This window comes from Ursus maritimus, unplaced genomic scaffold, assembly GCF_017311325.1.
Source record: "Ursus maritimus isolate PB19 unplaced genomic scaffold, ASM1731132v1 scaffold_5, whole genome shotgun sequence".
Classification (NCBI taxonomy): domain Eukaryota; kingdom Metazoa; phylum Chordata; class Mammalia; order Carnivora; family Ursidae; genus Ursus; species Ursus maritimus.
The window spans coordinates 55588976-55612289 of NW_024426663.1; the positions used below are offsets into that span (position 1 = coordinate 55588976).

At 35.8% G+C, this 23314-nt stretch overlaps 1 protein-coding gene across 1 annotated transcript; it reads right to left on the reverse strand.

The window, feature by feature from the left end:
- Positions 1–827: 827 nt before the first annotated feature.
- Positions 828–15895, reverse strand: MYOT (myotilin). The gene is made up of 9 exons (XM_008691581.1): positions 14976–15895; positions 10263–10437; positions 9276–9380; positions 6382–6428; positions 5675–5807; positions 4032–4239; positions 1746–1911; positions 1185–1318; positions 828–1000 (listed from the first exon to the last, which is right to left on the reverse strand). The coding sequence occupies exons 1-9, from the start codon at positions 15326–15328 to the stop codon at positions 828–830; spliced, it is 1494 nt and encodes a 497-aa protein (XP_008689803.1). The 5' UTR covers positions 15329–15895.
- Positions 15896–23314: the final 7419 nt, after the last annotated feature.

A 23314-nucleotide genomic window follows, 5' to 3' on the forward strand; every position in this document is an offset into this window, starting at 1 on the left:
ATTCAAATTTACATGAAATGTTAAGAATTAAGCAGATGACTCTACAGACTATTCTTATTCCACTGAGCTCAGTAGACTCAAAGGTCTTGAAGACTTACGGACTTTTTGGTTAAAACAAAATCACAATTTCAGGAGAGATTCTGTCAGGATTTATTGTGGTTGCTTGCTTTTGAAGTGCAAACCATGGAAGGTCTAGCTTAATTGCAGGAGGAGTCGACTCAGCTGTAAGTGAGCTTCATTGAGACACAGTTCTAGAACATAATATTGTTGCTTTTTTGGAACTTGTTATTCTTAGGTTTGGCTAAGTGTTGTATAGTATGTAAAAACCAGAAGTTATATTTTAAAGATCTAGACTTTTGTGAAGAGAAGACAGTCTGTTTTAAATATTTGAAATTTTATTCTCTTTTGACATTGAACTATGGAACACTCAGATACTATACCATGTTAGTATTCCTCTAAGAGAAAATGGGTAAAACAGTATTTAGAAAGCAGTACCAGTAAACCTTATTACAAGCATTAGATGTGCTTAAAAAGTTGATATTAATTCATAACCTGTAATTGTTAAATGTGTATGACTTAAATGTTAAAATCTCACATTTTAAGATAGTGTTCTACAATTACAAACCCATATGCTCAGATTTTCCACGGGCTTTGCAAACCAGAGAAGAATGTGCAAGAGTCAAAGGATAAATATTATAAATATATATTAGTTATATTACCTAATTAAAGCCATAATCTGTTAATACAGCTATGGATTTACTTTAAAAATTTAATTGAATATGTTACTAATAATGTAGTTGTTGTGTTTTCCAGTGTTGGTAACCTCATTAAAGTTCTTCACTTTCATAAAGTCCAGATTGAGCTGCCAGACGCTGAAATTCTCCTTCAGGGTTAAAAGCTTGTTTCACATTCAGACCTTTACCATTAAGTGCTAAATACTTGCTGAAAGTTGGTCGAACACGTAACTGCTTAGGAGCTGGAAGGGTTTGGTTTTGACGAACTGAAATAGATGAAAAAGAGGTTAATTCAGAAAACCTGTTCTAAACAAATGCGTTGCCCTAGGTATTCAGTATCAGACAGAAACAGAAAAAAAGGTCAGAATTGATTATTTTTATATTCTGCTGGGATTTGTGTTTCTTACTGAATCTTTCTGATTAAGTCGTTGGGTTGATAGCGTGACATACCTGTAACATCTAATCTTGTGTTACATGTGGTCACTCCAGCTTCATTAACTGCAGACACAGTATACCACCCAGCATCTTTCTTGTTTACATCTTTTATCAGTAAAGTAACTCTTCCAGAGTTATCATGATATAAACTGAAAAGAAACAATAATAAAAGAATGCAGTGTAGGTATTAATTTTCCTGTGAAAGTTTATTTATGATGCCTCTGACCCAGAGGGTTAGACTATAAGAAAACGAAGCATTTGGAAATTCTGAGAATGTACCTAGTCAATGCCAAATAGCTATTGGTTTTATTGTGTTTAATTCTCCCCCCTTAATTTTATTTATGTCATCATTTCCTTGAGCTATCTTTCTTTGTTGTTAGTAAAAAGGTAAATCCTAGCTTTATGCCTTAAAATTTTGATTAGTGGAAGTGGGGTTAATGAGGTTTATTGTATTTCTATACATGTTTTAAAAACTAGACGAAGTGAGATTACAAACGCATGCCATTTGTAATGCATTTCAAGTACAGCTGGATTCACCCAAATAAACTAAGTTATGTCTAAGAATACTTATCCTACCTTATGCGATCAGTGTTGAATTGTACCATTTCATTATTTCTTTTCCAGAAAAGCTTTGGTGGAGGTACAGCTGAGATTTGGCATTCTAGCTTCACTGAGTCTCCCTCAAAAACTTTTTTGCTCTGTGGTTTGTAGATAAACATTGGTGCTCTTCTATGTTCTTTTGCTACATATTAATAAAAAATTCAAGTATTTGAAATATTATAAAAAGAAAATAAGTCAAACCAAGGTATTATGAAATTCGTATGTTGATACAAAAGTTTTAAAAAACACTAACTCAAGAAGATTGGAAACTTTAGCATTAGTTGAAAGAACATACAGTAGTACTCTTGTATTATACCAATTTGAGTTCGAAAACAGGAATGTAATGTTGCGTTGAATTTATAGTCATGTTTAATTCAAATAATTTAAGTTACATTCTCATTTATGTCTCTTCAATAAGGAGGCATCATGAGTGGTGGCAAGACTAGGCAGCTTAGGTTCAAATTGTCTATTTGCCCCACCAGCCATGCCAAATTGGGAAAATTTTGTTTAGTTCTCTGAGGCTCAGTTTTATCTGTTGTAAAATAGATAAATAGAAAGTCCATTATAAAATAAATACAGGTAATAGTGACTGCTCTGTCTACCACTAGTACTCAAAACTGTGAGGATCAGCTGAGATAATAAATGAAGAAGCATTTTGTAAACTGTAAAATAGTATACAAATATCTATAATTGTTATGTCGTTTCTTTAATTACCTGAAGGAAAAGAGGGAATGATATACTACTGTAACCCTAGCTTTTCTGAAGGAGAAATGAAATTGGATAGATACCTGCCAAGGCCTCTTTTAGCTCTAACATTATAGTATTTCTGGAGCTATTGGCACAAAAACACTTGCCCAAAACTTAATCACCTGAATTGGATTTTTTTTGATTCCCAGATCACTACTTTTCCTCTTAGATTGAGGCCCATTATTATACCATAGAATAATCTTTTTTTTTTAAAGATTTTATTTATTTATTCAACAGAGATAGAGACAGCCAGCGAGAGAGGGAACACAAGCAGGGGGAGTGGGAGAGGAAGAAGCAGGCTCATAGCGGAGGAGCCTGATGTGGGGCTCGATCCCATAACGCTGGGATCATGCCCTGAGCCGAAGGCAGACGCCCAACCTCTGTGCCACCCAGGCGCCCCTACCATAGAATAATCTTAAAGATTTTTCACTGATCTGAGTAGAATGCAAACTCAAAGAAATTGTCCGTCCTTTAACTTAATCAAAATTTTATATAATCAACAGTGAATTGTAGCCAGGTATCTTTTTTGCATTATACTATGGCTTAAACCATTACAAATGTAATATATATTTAAAGCACTTAAATTGTAATATTTTAAAACAGTACATAAGTTTTATAAGAAACTGCCTTACTGAAGACAAATATGAGACATGAGTTTAGCCATACCTGTTTTCTAAGGAAGTAGGCATGTTTTTGTTATGATTAGAGAGTGGTTTGTAGTAAAGAGAACATAGTCTAAGGCTAAAAGTTATTATTTATTCCTTAATTTTAAATTATGTGTAAGCATGACAATTCTGTAAAAATAAGAATCAGATTATTTTGGATATAGACCAGAGAAATGATTAGACTAATGTTTTCCACTTTAAGATCCTTCAGTTACATCTAGAAATGCTTATATAGTTTACCCTTGAACAATGCGGGGTGTTGGAGCACCCCCACCCCACCACATGCAGTCAAAAATCTGTATGAAACTTTGACTCCCCAAAAACTCAACTACTAATAGCATATTCTTGACTGGAAGCTTTACCGATAATATAAACAATTAACACACACTTTGTATGTTACATGTATTATATGCTGTATTCTTAAAGTGAAGTAAACCAGAGAAAAGAATATATTATTTAAAACATCATAAGGAAGTGAAAATAACGTACAGTAGTGTGTTGTAAAAAATCTGCATGCAAGTGGACATGTGGTGTTCAAACCCATGTTGTTCAAGGGTCACCTGTACTGCCTTATTTGTTTTGTCCAAAATTGTACCAGTTCTTTATTTCTTTTCCTGAAAAGCTTTGGTTGTAGGTCTGTCCTTGAAGTTTCATGGAGTTTCCCCTCAAAAATTCTCCCTCCCCTTCTCCCCCACCACGCTGTGACTTTTAGATAAAAATTGGCATTCTCCTGGGTTGTGTAGACATTAACCTTAAATATGAAGTCATCTGGGTTTTTCTTTTTTAACACTTGCTTTAAAAAATACTGCTGGATATTAAGGAACTCTTGAGGATCTCTTTGAAGGCTTACCCAGGACATCCAACTGCACAGTAAAGGTGGCTTCTCCTGCTCTGTTCTTGGCAACACACACATAAGCACCAGCATCTGAAGTTCTGACCACTTCAAAGATGAGTGAATGAAAACCCTTTTCAGATACTATCATTTTGTGAAACTCATCTGATTGAACTGGTCTTCCATTCAGATACCATGACACATCAGGAGCTGGCAGTCCGCTTACCTGGAAAGGAAAACACAAGAAGGAGATGACAGAATTTTAAATTATATCATCACTGGAACGTATTTGTCTATTTACAAATTTTAATAATTCCAGTATCTGGGTGGGTTTGTGATTCAAAATGCAAAGGAAGAGCTTAAAAAGGTATTTGGTTTCAACAGTTTTTTAACAAAAACAGTGGAAATTAAAACTTTCTATTAAAGATTTTATTTATTTATTAGAGAGAGAGCATGAGCAGGGGGGAGGGCAGAGGCAGAGGGACCAGCAGACTTCCCACTGAGCAGGGAGCCCGATGCGAGGCTTGATCTCAGGGCCCTGGAATCATGATCTGAGCCGAAGGCAAACTCTTAGCCAACTGAGTCACCCAGGCACCCCAGAAATTAAAACTTTTGAAATTAATATTTTCAGACTACCTCAAGCCACATCTAGCCCTTTTGTATGTAACCTCATGCTCCTTAAGATCTCTCAACTACTTTATTTAGAACATTAATTAATGTTATTTAGGACTCCACAAGAAATATGAAGTCCTATGGTTTTTTTCAATAATGGTGACTGCAGATGAAGTCCCAGAGGTATATAACATGTGGTGATTGGTGATCTAATGAGTGACTTTACCAAAACGGAGTGCTCCTGAACTGTAACTCTGCTGTTTAAATGCCAGCTTGTTAAGTGTTTTTCTATAAATATTAACAGTTAAACCCATATACTTTCATCCATAAGGAATCCAGAAAAACATTGTGTAAGAAAAGGTTTCCAAAATGAGGATAATAAAAATGTAGGTCTTTCTAAAGATCTCTTCTAGCTTGAAGAACTCTTCTAGGCCAAGCGAGCAGGTTGGCTTGAATTTCTTGATGGAGAAGAATTAAAGAGGCATTTTGCTTTAGAGATCCTATTGTTTTGGTAGCTTCACTTAATGTATTTATTAGGAGGTAGGCACTATTGTGAGTACCTTATGCCTGTTTACTTGGTTAATCCTCATAACAACTTTATGAGGTAGGTACATTTGTTACTCCATTTTACAGATGAGACAAAAAGCACAGAGGTTAACTGCCTTATCTAAGGTTATACAGCTGGATGGTAGCAGAGCCAGGATTCAAACCCAGGTAAGCTTAGCTCCAGAATTTTTGTTCTTATCCACTATACACGTTGCTTGTTAAGGTGTACAGCAAGTTATTTATTTATTTATTTTGTTAGAGGGGCAGGGAGGGGCAGAGGGGAAGAGAGACTATTAAATAGGCTCCATGCCCAGTGCAGAGCATTACATGGGGCTTAGTCTCACAACCCTGAGATCACAACCTGAGCGGAAATCAAAAGTTGGACACTTAACCGACTGAGCCACCCAGGTGCCCCAGGTGTGTAGCAAGTGATGAAGAGGAAGAGGACATGTTTCAAAACATAGTATCTTGTTAATTTTCCTCCAACATTTTTGAGCTCTTACTTTGAAATCCATTCTGCAGAATCTTCCTTCTTCAATTGACATGTTTTCTGGCACTTGAATGAAACGAGGTGGGTAAAATTTCTCCTGGATTGCATCCTGCTCATTCAAAGTTCCCCTTGAAGATGATCTACTTCTACAAAAATATTTTAATAATCACTCTGCAGGAAGGTTGTCATTGTTCTTCCTTTTACACAAATGTAGTTAAGCCATTGTATTGGAACCCCCAGAGTCTATACTGTTTTATGTGTTAGTGTAATAACAGTAGAGAGAGGCCTTAGGACATGGCATATTTAATGACTATTAGAAATGGTAGCAACTTAAAAACATCTGGTACAAATTATACATCTTTGTGTCTTTTGTACAGTGCTGTAAATTGATGAAGAAAGTGATTAAAATGCAGAATACCCCATGGACAGTTCTTAACCATGTGCAATGATTTAGTAATTGGAATTGGGTTTCAATTATCATGAAAAAGTTGCCTAATATGGACATGTGGTCCTGGCTTATTTGACCAAAACATATAAAAAACTTCATTTGAGATAGTTCTGATAATTAACAGATAAAAATTTTGATCACCCTCTCAGACATTAGAAAATTCACATTGTTTTTTATAAAAGGTGTAGGAGGCTTGAAGGCTTTATAAATATTACATTTTTAAGCTGAAAATATTTTTGGTAGCAAAGTAAATGAGAAATTTTTTTTTTTACCTTACTTGTGATGTAGGAACTTGCAGTCGTGCATGTTCTGAGTTGTGCTGCTTGAAATTAAAACAAAGTGAGAATGTTAATGTGGTTGTTAGCTTGAAATGAAGCAGAATTAAGTAGTCGACGTTGAACGTTTCTTTATTGACTGTATATGTGCAGTCATGGTTAATTCCATATACAGTTGATCCTTGAACAACACTGGTTTGAACTGCACAGGTTCACTTATATGTGAGTTTTTTTTAAAGGTAAATACTTTAAATATATTTTCTCACCATCTTTTTCCTCTAGATTATTTTAAGAATATAGTATGTAATACATGTAGTGTCCAAAATATGTGCTGATCAGTTATTGGTAAGGCTTCTGGTCAACGGTAGGCTAATAGTTAAGTTGTCGGGGAGTCAGAAGTTATATGTGAATTTGAACTATATAGGGGGGCTTAGCACCCCTCACTCCTGGATTGTTCAAGGGTTAACTGTTTTAAGCAACTAAAATAGAATGCACTCACCTTCTAATACTTTAGCAAGAAATCCCCAGAATTAATAGGACTATTCAACAGGTATTTTATATAAAAATTAGCTAGCCTTAGAATTCCTGGTGGTTCATTTTTCATATGACTATTTTACAACAAAGGGTGATGTGTCCCCCTGGTGTATTTGAAATGGGAACACATAGTACAGATTGTCCTTTAGTAAAACAGGAATAGACATGAAGTCACTTGTGTTGGCAATTGATACAGGGTATTCTGCCCACTGCTGAAAAGTGCATCAACAGCAATTAACACATATTAGGCTGGGAAATACTTCTCTTTTTACCTCATGGCACAAAATCATGGTGGACACCATGGAAGATATGTGTAGAGCTATGAGAATGTTTGAAAAACAACATTAATTACCTCCTGCTTCACAAAGGTATATTTAAGCAAACATCTTTTAGGATTTATATTTGAGCACCAGAAAATTATTTCCATTTGAGAATAAAACCAGAAATCAATGGAAATCATAATTAATTAACTGATCAAATAGTTAGTGCTTATTTTGTGTGTTTTACTGTTTTTGGCACAGTAGTGGAGACTAGTGAAAAATATATCCATATCCAAATATCTGGAAAACATCTATATAGCAGTGCAGCAAATCTGAGTACAAATTTATTTTGGGATGAATATGTTTAATATATTTGGTCATTTTAAAATTCTTACAACTCTAACAATTTTTGGCCAGTCTTAAGGTTCTCTAAGCAACATATCAAAAAAAAAAATTACCAAATCAACTAAGTTTTTGGTAAAAAATAAAAATAATCTGATTAAACCCAAAATAACCAAATTAAGTTTTTAGTGTTTCCTATAGTAGTGGTTTGAGTATGTATATATTCATATTCAGAGGTGTAACATTTCAGTTTTATGTACTCTGATGACATTTTGGATTATTAGAGTTTTTGAAGCATACAAAAAAAACTCCTAAGATTTATCTTTTCTGATTTCATAATGGTATGTTTTGCTGGTACCATCCCCTTTATTTTAATGTTTTTAAAGACTGAATAAGAAAAATGATAGATCCTTGCCCTCAAAATCATACACTGAATTTATAACATAAACCATCAATATAACATTGTTTTGAGTTACTCCTGCTAATAGAGGTAGTTTCACATCTTCTTGCTGTAATCTGTACCAGTCCAGAGCCCAACACACAGTAGGTGCTCCATATAAAATATTTAATTGAATGAATATATGAACTGTTGAGTAGCCAAAGAGACAGTCAAATTCTGTTTTAATTTTCTAATTAGTTGCACTGTTAGATCCTGCTCCATCCTTTTTAGTAGTTGCATTTACTAGAAATGAAAATCCTTTTTTCAGCTTCCTGTGCTTAGGAGCTTGGAGTTCTTGGGTGCCCAGTTCTTGGGTGCCCTTTGACTTCCAGTTTCTTTTGGAATTTTTGACAAGAAATGAGAGGTAGCTACAGAAGGAAGACAGCTGTAAAGTTCAGTCTGTTTCTTCACCTCTGTGTGTCTCTTCAGGGTTAAGTTTACGTGTTAGAATGAAATTGATCGGAAACAAGCCTGTGGGATATTCACTTTATGCCTTCCATAAAGTTTATCTGTTCTTGGAAAGGGTCCTTTTGTTAATGTTAGATCATTACTCAAGGCTTTTTTTTTTATTGTTGTTCCTTGTTTTGTTTTAAATAAGAAGCATTTTTGAATACAGAAACAAAGGGAATTGGATATTTCATTAGTTTCACAATTATATTTTATTTTATTTTATTTATTTATTTATTTTTTTTTAAAGATTTTATTTATTTATTCGACAGAGATAGAGACAACCAGCGAGAGAGGGAACACAAGCAGGGGGAGTGGGAGGGGAAGAAGCAGGCTCATAGCAGAAGAGCCTGATGTGGGGCTCGATCCCGGATCGCCGGGATCACGCCCTGAGCTGAAGGCAGACGCTTAACCGCTGTGCCACCCAGGCGCCCCTCCACAATTATATTTTAAAACATTGAAATGATTAATAGTTTATGGGAAAAGGTTATAATTACTTTGGCTCAGAGTTTTAACTTCTGTCCTATTAAAGATTTACAACTCATAAATTCTCTATCCCTGCTGACATTGGAAAAAGAGTTGTAGGTGTAACAGACCCCTAAATGTCCAGATGAAAAGTGACACTGTTAGCCTTCTGGTGTTTTGTCTTTGTGACATTTCATATGCTGATATTAGAACACCAGAAAATGGGGCAAGATTTTAAGTTTCTCTCTATTTTAGCTCATCGTGGCCTCTCCTTTTTATACCTAATGGAGCATGGAAGTGATTGACTTTTGCTTCAAGCTGTATTTATGAGGATTTGGAAATACACATTTATAAATCACGTGAAAGAAAAATACTCCATTTAGGTAAAGATTATTATAATTTACCTGTGGTGAGTCTTGTGCCTCACTGTCGTTTTGAGCTTGAAACACAGCAGCTGCGTTCTGTGGTCCTAGCAATCTGCGAGCCATCTTCTCCTCATATGTTAGCCGCTTTAAAGAAATCATTAAGGAGACAGCAATGAGATTTAATAAAAGTTGTTTGTGTACCTTTACCTTAAAACCACAAGAACTATACCAAAGAAGTATGGTTCTGTCTATTGAATTACAGATATATACTATGTTTTAAAACTTCGTTTTCATTCAAAGCATTTCCCTTTCATTCTAGTGCCACTTCCCTCATTTGTTTTCCTCTTGCTCCTGGGAATGGCAGGCTAATCACCTTTAAGTAAGGATATCCCAAGTAAGGGCAAGTTCTTCACCTTCCCTTTTGTTCTGCATGTTCTCATTGGCTCCATCTTTGAATATAGTACTGCATAGTCTCACATGGAGAAATAACTTTTATTAAATGAACACTGAATACCAGATTTAATTTCTGGTTGAAAGCAGTGTATGTTAAATGTATTTGGATTTAAAGCATTTAACGCTGTTGCAGAGGTAAGTGACTAATATAGTGGGTACAGAAGAGTTATAAATCTCATAGCTATGTGTCCTTCAGTAGTATATACCAAAGTATGTGAAGAAGTTCACTGAGAATATTCCCTTATTGGTTATTTGGTCATTAGACGTATTTTATGAGGAGTAATGCTTAAAACAAAATTTTCGTTAAATTATTCAGATTTCTTTTTCTTTTCTTCATTTTTTTACGTTGTTTACATTCTTTACTTCTTTTGTGTCATTCTTTTACTGCTGAAAACCAAGAGGTGTTTTCATGCATAGTATGTGGTATTGGATCCAAATAGTCCCTATTTTTAGATAATCTTGTCCCTTGCAGATTATATGGACATAGATCTGTGAGACAGAAAGAACTTTCTTATCTGAGATTAGATTGTGTAGTTTAATTGGCTTTTTGTGCAAAATAGACATTTTGCTTACTTGATTTCCGTTATGAAGAAGGCTGTCCTTGCATTTTAGCTTTCTCTCCAAATCTTGAATCAGAGCTTCTTTTGATCCTTGTATTTCATGGTCAGGAGTCCTTGGGGTGGGCTTAGCATTTGCACTTTGGGATGGTTTAGTATTTACAGGTTGGCTAAATGAGGGTTGTTGATAGCTTTAAAAAGAAAAAAGTTTTTTAAAAAAGTTTTTATTTATTTAAGTAATCTCTACACCCAATGTGGGGCTTGAGCTCAGGACCCTGAAATCAAGAGTCACATGATCTTCTGACTCACCTGGCCAGGCACCCCAGAAAAAAGATTTTTAAAAAAGATCCTCAGAGAAGGATGTAGTACTATGAATTGACCTCATTTTGTCAGTCACCTTTAGATAGGTTGAATCTACCACTTAGTACTATTAGTGTTATTAAAAATACCAATTTCCTAGTAATAGTCAAGAGGGATTTAATAAGAATGGTTACCAGCTTTTTTTTTTTTCTTAGCAAATTAAAATTTAGTGGCTGGAGGAACAAATTAGATTAGGCATAAGGAGGATGTCCTTCCTTGAAGATCTTCCCTAAAGAAGTGAGTGAGAGTATAAGACTAATAACTGGCAGCTTGAGAGTTCTTCCAGTCTTTTTTTTTTTTAAAGATTTTATTTATTTAGTTGACAGAGACAGCCAGTGAGAGAGGGAACACAAGCAGGGGGAGTGGGAGAGGAAGAAGCAGGCTCATAGCAGAGGAGCCTGACGTGGGGCTCGATCCCATAACGCCGGGATCACGCCCTGAGCTGAAGGCAGATGCTTAACGACTGCGCCACCCAGGCACCCCAAGAGAGTTCTTCCAGTCTTATAATTGAATTTGGTAAGTTTCTTTTATGGGTGGATACTGTTCTCAGCTCCCTGTGATCTCGTGTTGATAGTGCGAAATTGGTGGTGATGCGAGTATGTACACCAGGGAAGTTGGTAAATACCACAAATCCTACCTCCTTTCTCCAGAGCTGATTGTTAAACATTTACCAATATAACCACTGGTATTTAGTGAATATTCTGTTGCTTTGAATGGAGTGTACAGTTGACATAGTCTGGCTTTCCTTTTAATTTCCAGTTTCTTTTAATTTCCTGTTTTATACAATTCAAGTGTGGTACTATGTAACAAATAGCTTTTACAGTAACAATGGTTTCTTTAACATTGCTGAAGTGATTTTTAGAGAAAGAAAGGAATGATTAGAGGAGGAAAGAGGAAGAAATGTAATCTGAACACAAAGAGGGTTTTGGGGAAAAAAGAAAACAAATTTGAATAGCAGTTGAAAAGTTTGGTTTAAATCCGTATTTCAAGTTCTGATCCTAAATTTTATCTTGAAAAATGCTCTTACCCCTCCCCGAGTTCCCCTGTTGATTGTGACGGCGTGCAGGCTTAGTATTTAGGGATTCCTGTATTATTACATTTGTTAGGGAACTCACACTTCCACAGTTGTTTGTTCATATTTCGCCTAGTTCATTAAAGGGCCCTGCAGGTGTGTGCTTATATATGTGTAATGCAGGGTAACTGGTCACTGCCCTCAGTGAATATTTTAGCATTATCATGATAAACATTCTCCAGTTATCATTATGAGGCAGCCTAGATCTGTTTTCCAACTTGTTCCTGTTCGGATATTCTCAAGGGTCATTAAAAGAACTTATAAGCTAAGTGGAAATGTATCTCTCCTGAGAGGAGCCAGAGTTTCAATTCTTGCAGGCTTTGGGGACTTGGTTAGTAATCTCTAGATTGTAAACATTCTGAAGTAAAAAAGATGGCTTATTACTCACCATTGTAATATTTATTTTCACTAACATGGAGTTTTGGTATAGGCATTACTCTATTGGCTGAATGAATGGGTTTTTAATTGTATTCAAGATGCTCTGTATTGAAAGTTGATGGTATACATTTCTCTTCCTTACATTTCAGGTCTTCAGGGTTGTCTAAATTAATGCTTAACTGAAATCTGATTTGTTAAGTAAATAGCCAGACCAAGTGTTTAAAGAAATAGTGAGTTGTTTGTGTGGTTTTTGTTTTTGTTTTTTTAAAGGTTGAATTCTCCTGTCAAAGTGGTAAAATTCCTTTGGTCTTATAGATCTATTATTCTAACTATATGAAGTTATAATAGCCTATTTTTTTAAGATTTTATTTTTCATTTTATTCGTTTTAGAGGGAGAGAGTGAGTGAGGGGGGAGGGACAGAGGGAGGAGGGAGGGGGAGAGAATCTCGCCCACTCTGCACTGAGTGTGGAACCTGACGTGGGGCTGGATCTCATGACCCTGAGATCATGACCTGAGCCAAAACCAAGAGTTGGGTGTTTAACCAACTAAGCCACTCAGGCACCCCAAAGTCTGTTTTTTTTTTTTTTATGTTAGCCTACCATCTTTATAAAAGTCACATGTTTGTTAAAATGAATTAGAATTAAATAATTTTGTTTTTAGACTGTCATAGTATAATACAGTATATTTGAGAAATCCTGAAGGATTATCAAAACCAAGCCTGAGAATCACTGATGTGTATGTGACCTAGTCAATTTATTCACTGAATTCCCCTCTCAGTTTAGATGGCCTGAGTGTTAAGACTAGATATGTGCTCATATTTATAAACTAATATTATTCTTGCACTCTGCTTTATAGGTCTTTTTTTCCCTATCATTAATCAGCCAGATCCTTAATTTTGTTATAAATCATAAAACTGAATCACTGAGCAGGTTAGGCACACATGCTCAGTGTCACACAGCAGGCTTTTTGAATGGAATAATTAGGATTAGAGTTCTCAATTTCCCGTCTGTGGTTTGATCGACTGAATAAAATGTTTGCTTAAGGGTTTCCTACTGATGAAAAGCTAAATAAAGCTTTCAAAGCAATCTAGGTCAGAATCCAAGGGATTATTTTTGAACGCAGGGCAAACTTAAGCCCACCATAACAATGAGGGAGTTGTGCACAAATGTTCAAAGGGCCAGAGCTTTCCACCCTGTGCAGCTGGACACCGAATGGGTATCAAGTGGCTGTGGGAAGATTAAAAGAGTTATCTATGGTTGCTGCAAATGGAACAGCTAAAGTTGTATCTTTGATCTCTGGTTTGGGGACCTCCTATACTTATTTCTTATACTCTCCATTTTTGCCTTTTTCTCTTAGTTCTGTGCACAGAGCCAGGAATGTGGTTGAGGTTCTTTAATATTTGTTTGTGGCTTTCTTTTCTGGGCAGATATTTGGAATAAGGTTGAAAGACTAAGAAAAATAGTATAGTAAGAAAAGGTTATTTTATTTTACTATTTTTTTTTCTTGGCTTGGGGCCCCCAGAAAAGGTTATTTTGGATTTAAAAGTGCTCATATAGGAAATCTGAAAATAATGGAAAGCTAGATGGAAAATGATCATGTGGGTAAAATGTAACAAGAAAAATCTATAATGTGTGATAATGGGTATAATGGGAATTTTGGAGGGAAGAGTAAGAGGGCTCTTAATTCTTAAAGGCATCTTTAAAAAATATTAGGTCAGACTTATGAATGCCGTTTTTTTAGGTGAAAAATAGTTGACTATCAGCCATTTCAAATGATTCAACCTAGTATATATAGAATTCTAATAAATGTTTTTGGCTTTTTTCATTTTGATTTTTTAAAATGTTGTAAAGTATTCTTTGCAGGTTGAATTACTGTAGTCAGTTCAACTAAGTTTCCAGAGTTGTTACCAACAATAGGAATCTCTAGAAAAATTAGCCTCCAGAGAAGACTGAGAGAAATTATCAAGAATCTCAGCAAATCTGTTGATAAGCCTGCAACAAAACATATTCCATCAGACAGTTTTTCAGATGCCTCTGATTTAATTCTCTGGTGTTTTAGCCAGCCAACGGATAGGAAAACTGATAGCTCTAGGTTTGCATAAGCACAAAGTATTCAGTTCATGTTTTAAAAAAAGCACAACCACTGTGTCCTTATTCATATCAGGTTCTCCTAGGATAGTTTTAGGATGTTGAAAGTAGTACATGGTTGCATAAGGCGCCAGGTATTCTTCTCTTTATTTAGACAGAACAATCAGCTGAACCAATTTGGACAAAGTGTGGTTTTAATTGCTAAAGGGCACCCTAAGGTCATTTATCTATTCAAGCCTTTCTTCTGATCATAGTAAGGAAAATTCATACACTTCAGCATCTGAATCCCAGGTTTTTATTAACCACCCTGCCTTTTTTTTTTTTTTTTTAACCAAATGGATAGTCAGGGTCAGAGGGGAAAATGGATAGGAAGAAAAGACTAAGACTGAGAAGACATTTAATAGCCTCTGCTTATGTGAGAGGAAATCCTATCTGAGGAGGAGCAGACAGGTGCTCTTCATCTCAGCTGAGCCCAGAACTAGACGAATTAAATTTATAGCATGAGGACTTTAACTTAGAACTGGGAGAATAGTTCACTGTTCTTGGGTATGTTGAAATCATTTTTTGAAGATGGAAAATAATAGGTAAGTAATTGTATGTGGTAATAGGTGACTTGGGTCTGTCTTAGTGTGGACACTAGGGAATGGGTCAGATGATTTCTTACTGCCAGCACCCTGGTTCAAGGTGTTTTAGGAGAATGATGAAAGAGCCCTTGAGGTCGCACTGCCTGTTTAGCTAGTAAATAGTGAACTAGGACATACCCCCCACACTCCTCAGATAAAGCTCACAGTATATGCAGTATATAGTCATACATATAAAAAATTCACTTACTTGGAGTCCATACTGGAAGGGATTTTACTGCTACTATAATCAGGCTGTGATGGTAATATGGAGCTGAGGAAGCTGGCTGGGGACTGGTTATAGGTGGCTGTAACCCTTTGGCTTGGGTTGGAGCCAGCATGCTGCTGGGCAGAAGCAGGGAAAGCAGAGGACATAGTGATGTGAGAGCTCACTGTTGAGGAGGCAGAAAATCTTTGCTCTGTGCATTGGCGGGGCTGGATGATAATGGAAGACTGTTTGGTCTGGCTAGAATAGCTGGAGGTTTCCGGTGCAGAAGGCTGCAGTCTGGAGCCACATGGATTTTGGGATTGAAGGAAGTGTTTTGGACGTTCGTAGTTAAACATGCTTAGCTGGTATATGGAAGATGGAGGCAATTTATTACTATAATGATTTGCTCCTGGAAGGGTGGGGTCCTGAATTTGGGGTGGCAAGCCTGGAATCACAGAAGGTCCCAAGGAATCAGAAGCAACCTTGGTCTGCCCCTCCTTGTTGAGATCTTGGGAATACTGTGCTCCTGTTTTTGATGGAGTGGCCTTCTCTTGAAGAATATTGTTCCTTCAAAAGGAGAAAATGATTCCGTTACAATATTTGCATAAAAAACAGTGTTGTTTGTTTAACATCTTTAGGAGTGTATATGCTTTTTTTTTTTTGGCCTTTTATGCTTTCAAGGTCACCTTAAGGTGGAACTTTCCTGGCTTCTAGACTTCTTCCTTTATCTCTGTCTTTGTACAAATGACTTTTCTCCTGAGAACAAGAAAAAAGGATTCATTAATGTTTGTTTGCCTCTGGGTAATTCTTAAACCATGCTCAGGGCCTTCAAGATAAAGGAGCAGGAAGTTTGAGTTTGCCTAGTGGTTACTTAGGAAGAGAAATTCTGTGATGTTGCTCAGGGTGAAAATTTAATGGTTTTAGGATAAGCTTTTGCCCAAAGGGTTCAGTTTCATTAATCAGAGAGATTTATTGATTTCAATTATTAGCTGTTAAGTATCTAACATGTCAGCTCCCATTCTATCTGAATTTTTCCCATTGCTCGTGAAAACTAATGAATAGCCGATAATACACCAGTTAATAAATGTCCTGTGGTGATCTGTGATGAATGATGTATTGGTAAATCAAGGGGAACACTATGCGTTTTTATAAAGAACATGAACATCTGCATTTACTCCTTCAACCTTTCAGAATTTCATAGAGGGAACATGTATAAATCATTGTTGTCAATTTTGAGTGTATTTTTTTTACCTTTCAATGCACTGTCTCTTCTCTTGATTCCAAATTGACCATAGTACCAAACTAGATGATAATTAAGGAATGTATGTATCTTTCTGTGTGTATGTATGTTACTGACTGTATTCCAGTGCAATATATAAATTTTTCTGTTATTTTTAGATTATACTATCTAGTTTTTGTGTTGATATTCTCTTAGAGTTTCACTTTTTATTATCTTTCATACGTATTTTGACTAATTTTAAAACTGTTTTAGCCTCTCTTACTTTTTCTTTCAAAATGGCGGACAAGGATGTACAGAAGTAAGTAAGGCAATATGAAGCTAGTTATGCCTTACCAGAAAAGATGGGTGCCATTTCTCTTACTTAGCTCTGCATTGGTTCTTCTGACTTCCTGTAATCCCCATTTTCCTTAGATGAATCTTTTGCCCCTAAAATCAGCTTTGAAGGGTTTTATTTGCCTCCGATTTCTTCCATTAGTATGGTAAATCTAAGCAGAACTATATATAGACATTACACACACAGATTAGCCCTATGAATTGTGACATTGATTCTGTCTTTATTCAAAATATCAGGTAATTTAGTCGAAAATACATTTAATTTTACATAGTATAAGCCAACTCTGAGATAATGATAAATCAAACTATTAATTGATTAAGTTACCCAAACTGTCATCATCAAAATGAAATCTTATTGTTTAATTTCCTATCCTGAAGTCCGTATCATTTTTAATGAAGAAATTTCAGACCAAATAAGTTCATCCCAAGGCTGTGCATGTGGTTCAGAGTTAAAACTAGTAGTTTTAGGAAAGAACAAATGCTACTGAACAGCCAAGAGAAAGATTCTGTTGAAAAAGAACACTTAAAAAGCAATGTACTCCTTAATTTCAAGTTTATGAACACAAGCATGTTCAACTAGAATGCATTTTAGTAATTAACTATATTAGGCCTTTAAATTGTTGGAGGAAAACATCCAGAAGGAGGCTTTAATTAGATCTTCTCAAAAAAGGACTCTATTTCAGGGCAAGTAGTTTTGTAGTTATGGGCTTATTCATTCCATTGTAGAATTGAATCCAAATTTGGTTCTTAAATTCCCTTTTAGGAAGGCAAATTATTCAGATTCATTTCATATAGCAAGGAATAAACTGTTTAACAAATAGCCAGTAGATGTTTTCCAAAACGCCCCCTCCTTTACATATGTTTTCAAGATATCCAACTATCTTGTACATTTTGGTATCAGCCTATATAGTTAACAGTTACTGTTATTTTTCAAAGCTCAATTGAAAATATGTTCTTTCAAAAGTTTCATTGTTCTCATGTCTCAACAAAATTTTATACAGTTGTTCAAATAGAGAACTCTGAAAAGCTTTTTTTCATGTTTGTAGTTACTGTACAACAATTTAATTCTATAATAGATTCTTTTATATGACAGTATCATTTTATTCCAAATAATGTTAAATAATTTACAAAGATTTTATAAGTAAAATACTATGCAGGTTTCTATTTTAAAAATCTTAACTTTTTTCTTTCTATCTCTAATATAGCACAGACTTGCACAAAAAACTGAGGATATTTTGAAGCTCTAGGACATCACCACAATTATAATCAGACCAAGTATGCCTTTTCAAGGAAAAATGATGATTTAAGAATATTGACACACAACCATCCTTCCTTGTACCCTTTCTATAATGACTTCCAGTTTCAGTGGAACGAGTAAGTTACTTTCTTGTTGTATCTTGCTATAATAACATGATGTTGTGACTTTCAGAGTTTTTATGTGAAGATCATCTTTGTACACATTCCTCTGATTTGGACAAAAAACAAAAACAAAACCCAAAACTGTATCAGAAATAAAGATGGGACTTACCCGTTGTTCCAGAGGGTGCCAGCTGGGTTTAACCCACTATCGAAGGGAAGGAAGAGGCATCCTCTTCCCTCACAGACTAATCTAGTGGCTCTGTGCTTAGTATTATAGCAGCACTGACTTTTATCAGCTGCCAAACAGTGACATCTGATGTGCTTGCCTGTCCATCTACCTATGCTGGCATGTCAAAGTAAGAGTCCACAATCTAAACAATATCTCAGATGTCTTAGTGATATTTAAGGAGTAGGATTACATGAGCTTCTCTTGCGGCCCTCTTTATTTTAGATGTGAATTTTGACTGTAAGCCTTCACAAGCTCATGCAGGAGGAAGGGCAAAGAGTTGGGAAGTGAAAAAAAGTATAAAGAAAACTCAATTTCTTTATCGTGGTGGGGGCTTGGAATCTTTCCTGTTTAAGAAAGGACTAAAAGGGAAACTGTATTCTGAGACTGACGTTCTATCCAGCAAAAATTCTCCAGATATAAGACCAGTGATTGATGGGTTCCAAACTGATTTGTATTGGATAGTTGTTCATCTGAAATCTTCCCCCCCCTCCTCTTGCCAGATACAAGTAGGGGTGGAGCAGAATTCAAGCAGTTTGTTTTAGGAGACAGGGTGTGGTCTCAGCAAAGGCAGGAGAGCAGGGCGATGGTGACGTGTCACTGGGAAGGTGCGGAGATGGAAAAACATGATTTGGTTTCAGAAATTACCAGACAAACAAGGTTCTATACATGTAGGGCTTTATATTGTCAACTCTTCCCTTCATCTCCCTTAACTCTTAGCAGTTATACAGTTTCCTTTCTCTTTTCACTAAGGAGACTGTCTTCGTATTTAGGTTTCCATTTTTGTGCAGGGAACTAAATAATTAGAGAGGAAGAAACCTTCAAATCAACAACAGAAGTAGTAAAGAGGGGTAGGTGGCCTGAGGATCACGTCAATTGAGTGGAATTATCACCATTTAGTGGTTTCAGTTTTGGTATGTTTCTCCTGTTTAAAGCATATCTGTTTATTACTCCAATATTGATTTAATTACCATGGACATGAAGGTCCAACCAATAGATACTTGAGCGTATATGAGCCATATAAAATTCTTCACAGCTGACCATGTAGGTGTATCTTCCTTTGGTGTTCAGAGAAAGTTTGATAATTGCTTCCTGGGCATGCAGCCATTACTTAGTGGAAAGGCATACTAGACTGGATGAGTAGGTGTTTGCCTACCAAGTCTTATTTCAGGAATTTCCAAAAATATTTCTCTACATCTGCTTACTGATATTTCGGATTCCATTAATAGGGACAAAGCCTTTTAATCCAAATTAGGGAGACTTAAGATGTAAATGAAAGTGACAATAAAAGTAGCTAGAATAACCAATAAGTATAGCATTTACTATGAGTAGGGCTCTCTTCTAAGCACTTTAAATGTGATATATGTGACTGATACTTGGTTCTTCAGAGATACTAGATTTGAGGTCTCTTAATACCTAAAAGTTTAAGTTTTTATCCTACCAGGCAAGTAGGAAAGATGCCCAGGACACACTACAAAGTTTCTAATTTTGCCTAGGGAAGATTCTAAACATACCATAGTTGAGGAGGAATTTTAGTCCCATTTACTTTTTATCCTTTAAGCTTTATCTCTTTTCTCTCCTATGCCTTTGTAAGATGTAGCATTGGTACAGTGTTGTACTTCCATGGTTCATCTAGGCAAAGGTTCTTGCCATAGTGAGGGGATCAAGGGCTGATTTTGAAAAGGTAAGGAAGGTTTTCTTTGATGGTCCCATTGTCAGAAGTTAATGATCTATATTTAATAATCTGTTAAGAATCTATTTTTCTACTTTTTAATGTTTGGTTTGCTTTTTTGAATGGTGATTTTTGTTTCCTTACACATGGGGCTATTCGAGTGGTTTAGTTGCTTACTTGAAAAAAATTGTCTTAAAACTGGAAGAATCTATAAGATGGCAGGTGAACTATAATCTAACCTGTCCCCAAAGACAGCCTTTTCCATTTATTTCTCTAATTATCAGTAAGGGCCTCTGGTGAATCATTCTAGTGCCTCACAATAGTAGGTAACTTCCCACTATGTCACTGAACTATTTCCTGCCGCATGTTAGGGGAATTCTTTTTTATCCTCTCGTCAGTAGAAGGGTGGCGTGGCTGTTTAGCTGTCACTCACTCATCCCTTCTTCATTTATAGCTCTTGTTTTTTAAAACGTGAACTAGGTATACTATTGTAAAATGGTGCTGTGAGCTTTGTCTAAAGTCTGATGTGAGATATATGTGATGAAGCTAATTTCTGCTATATCAACTGAGAAGGCAAATGCCACAGTGAGGGTGGAAGGACTAACGAGTGAAGAACATTTCATTTATTTTCAGGTCATGCATAATTCACTGTGATTACTGAAATCCTGTCCCACTGTAGCACTTGTGATTTGAAATCTCCTTTTGAGCATTTGATTCAGTCTTATATTTTTTTCAAGAGAGAAGTAATAATGGCCATTCCACTAGGTTTGGAGTCACACAATAAAAATGATAACATTAATTTGGTTAATGTTCTACAGCTTCATAGACACATTAACCTTCTTATTATCTGTTTTGGAGACCTGAGTGTGAGTGTCCACTCTACCATATACTTGCTGTGTAACCTTAGACAAGTTGCTTAATCTCTCTGAGCTTTAATAATTAACTGAAAAACGAAGATAGTATCTGTTTTACTAACCTAATCAGAGGCTTGCTGAGAGACTCAAATGAGACAGCAAATCATATAATGGACTCTTACATGATATAATGTATCTCCTCAACCAAGTTAAATGTTTTCTGAGGGAGGGACTGTTTATTTTTTATCTTTGTCTGGGACATTGTGGCTCATAGTTGACATTCAGTAAAAACTTGTTAACTTTTATGGAACTTTCATTGAATAATTTTTCTCAAAGATAATTTTTTAAATGAAAAAGATGGTAATCGCCTATGAAAGATACTGTATTATAAATTCAATGCCTTTTTAAGTCTTAAAGGCTCACTGCTAAACGTAGGTACTCATGGAGAAAAGTTTTAAATATCTGTGTTGGCTGTTTTCCCAAGAGAAGTCTCCCACAGAAACTGACATAAACACATAGGATGTGCTTAATAAATGTTTGTTGAATAAATTGCAGTCTTTTGTCCCACTACCCATTCTTTGACCTCATGAAAAATCTTTATAAGTTCAGCTATATCCAGGTAACTAGAGATCCCAGAAGCTAAAGTGGTTCCAGGAGACCAACTGAAAAATTATAGTCATAGACTGTTATTGCAGATACCTTGATCATAAGAAAAAATAATGCAGTGAAGTAAAAGCCACTATTATGAATTCCTCCTATATACTTGACATATGTTGTTCCAGGTCTGTTAATATCCAAGTTCAAACTCTTTCCTTCACTGTCTTCATTGTAAGAAACACTTGGAGAAATACCTATCCCAGGGTCATAGAAGCATGAGGAAGCAGCCCTCAACAATATCAGCCAATCATCTACAATTTCGGTCGTTTGTAGAATGAGGAACTTCGTGTAGGTAACCTCTGATTCCTTCCATCTCTAATATGATAAATTTATTCACTTGATAGACCCAAATACTACTCAAGAAATCTCTTCTTAAAAGAGATTTCAATATCTTTTATTTTGTAATTAAAAGAGGCTACATTTAGTTATATTAGAAAATAGTTAAGAATGTTCATTTATTAAGTTTTATTAAAGGGGTTTAACCTAAATTTAACCTAAAGATAACATTAGGTTTATTAAAATATTTAGTGGATTCTGTTAGATATTCTTAAAACAAAAAATTTTAAATGACTCTTATCAGTTTTTAGTTGTTTTTTTGTTTTTGATTTTGGTTTTTTCCCCAGTCACTATTTTGGTTTGAGGTTTGTGTTTGGGGATTGGGGATGATGGTGGCTTTTGTTTTGAATATAGCCTGGTTGGCAAATTCACCTAATGAGCTATCTTTCCATTTATACACTTGCCTTCTGAATGCAAGGACAACTCTGTCTGTATTTTAAGACAACAAGAAGAAGCCTGTATCACAAAATGTTTTTTGTATTTATATTGAGATAGGACTCTGAATTCTTTTGTGGAAAAGATTCTACTTCTTCAAAATCTTGTGCCATTTCAGCATTGTTGATTTTTTTTTTTTCCAGTAAGTCTCTATAACAAACCTTTAGATGTGGATCCAAGCACTTGATTTACTGTTTCAGCTTTGGTGAAAGATATGATGGAGGGCAAGGGAGAAATGACAGAATTAAGTGACTCACTTCAGAGTGCAAGTTCCCTAAGGGCAGGAACTTTGTCATGTTTACTGTTCTATGTGCAGGACCAAAAACATTTGTTGAATGAGCGAGTGTTAAGTCTGTCTGCCCTTACCATTGTGGTTGTAGCTCAGAGGAATTTTCATTGCAGAAATCCTCCTTTGGAACCTGGATCTCATGTTCATTGTGACGGGCTGGTTCAGGAATAGTTGAAATAATGTTCATTGGCGTATCATCTGGATTTTTGTCCTTCGTGTGGCTATCACTGCTCCAGGGAAATGAGGCCAGTTTTGGAGAAAGTTTACTTATGGGTAACTTTGGAGAACCGTCTGATTTCTCCACTTCTTTTCCTCCTGAAAAATATAATTATTCACAACTTTAGATAGAAAGAGAATCTTCCTCCTCCTCTCAGCTGAATTGGAGCAGGGAGATCCTGAAAAGAATTACCTGGGGAAACGAAGAGTGTTGCTGTGGAGACTGCAGTCCCAGCCTCATTTTCTGCAATGCACATGAATTCCCCAGAGTCTTCAGGAAATGCTTCTGTGATAATCAAGGTGCAGACTTCCTCTGGAAAGGCAAGAGATTCAACTTGACCAGAGTTTTGGGAGACCCCAAATTAACAAATACTGTGGGAAGATGTCAGGGAAAGTACGTACTAGGAATAAAAGAGTATTTCTGAGGTTTTTAAAAAAAATCCATCTGATTAGACTTTTTGTCTTTGAATCAGCTCCTGAAGATAAATAAAAAATGCAACCTAAAATAATCCCAACAGAGTCCCTATCATCTGTCTCTTTGACACATCTGTTTACTGCGAGTTCCTTGAAAGCAGGGATTATGCTTTATTCCTTGACTTCTAGATTTTTGTAGCTTTAGTGCTTAGCATCAAGGTCCTAGAGACAGATCTGAGCTGACCTAAAAGTTATCATTGCCAGGATTGTTTGATAGTGCAGTGATAACCACATTGTGATGGGCACTACAC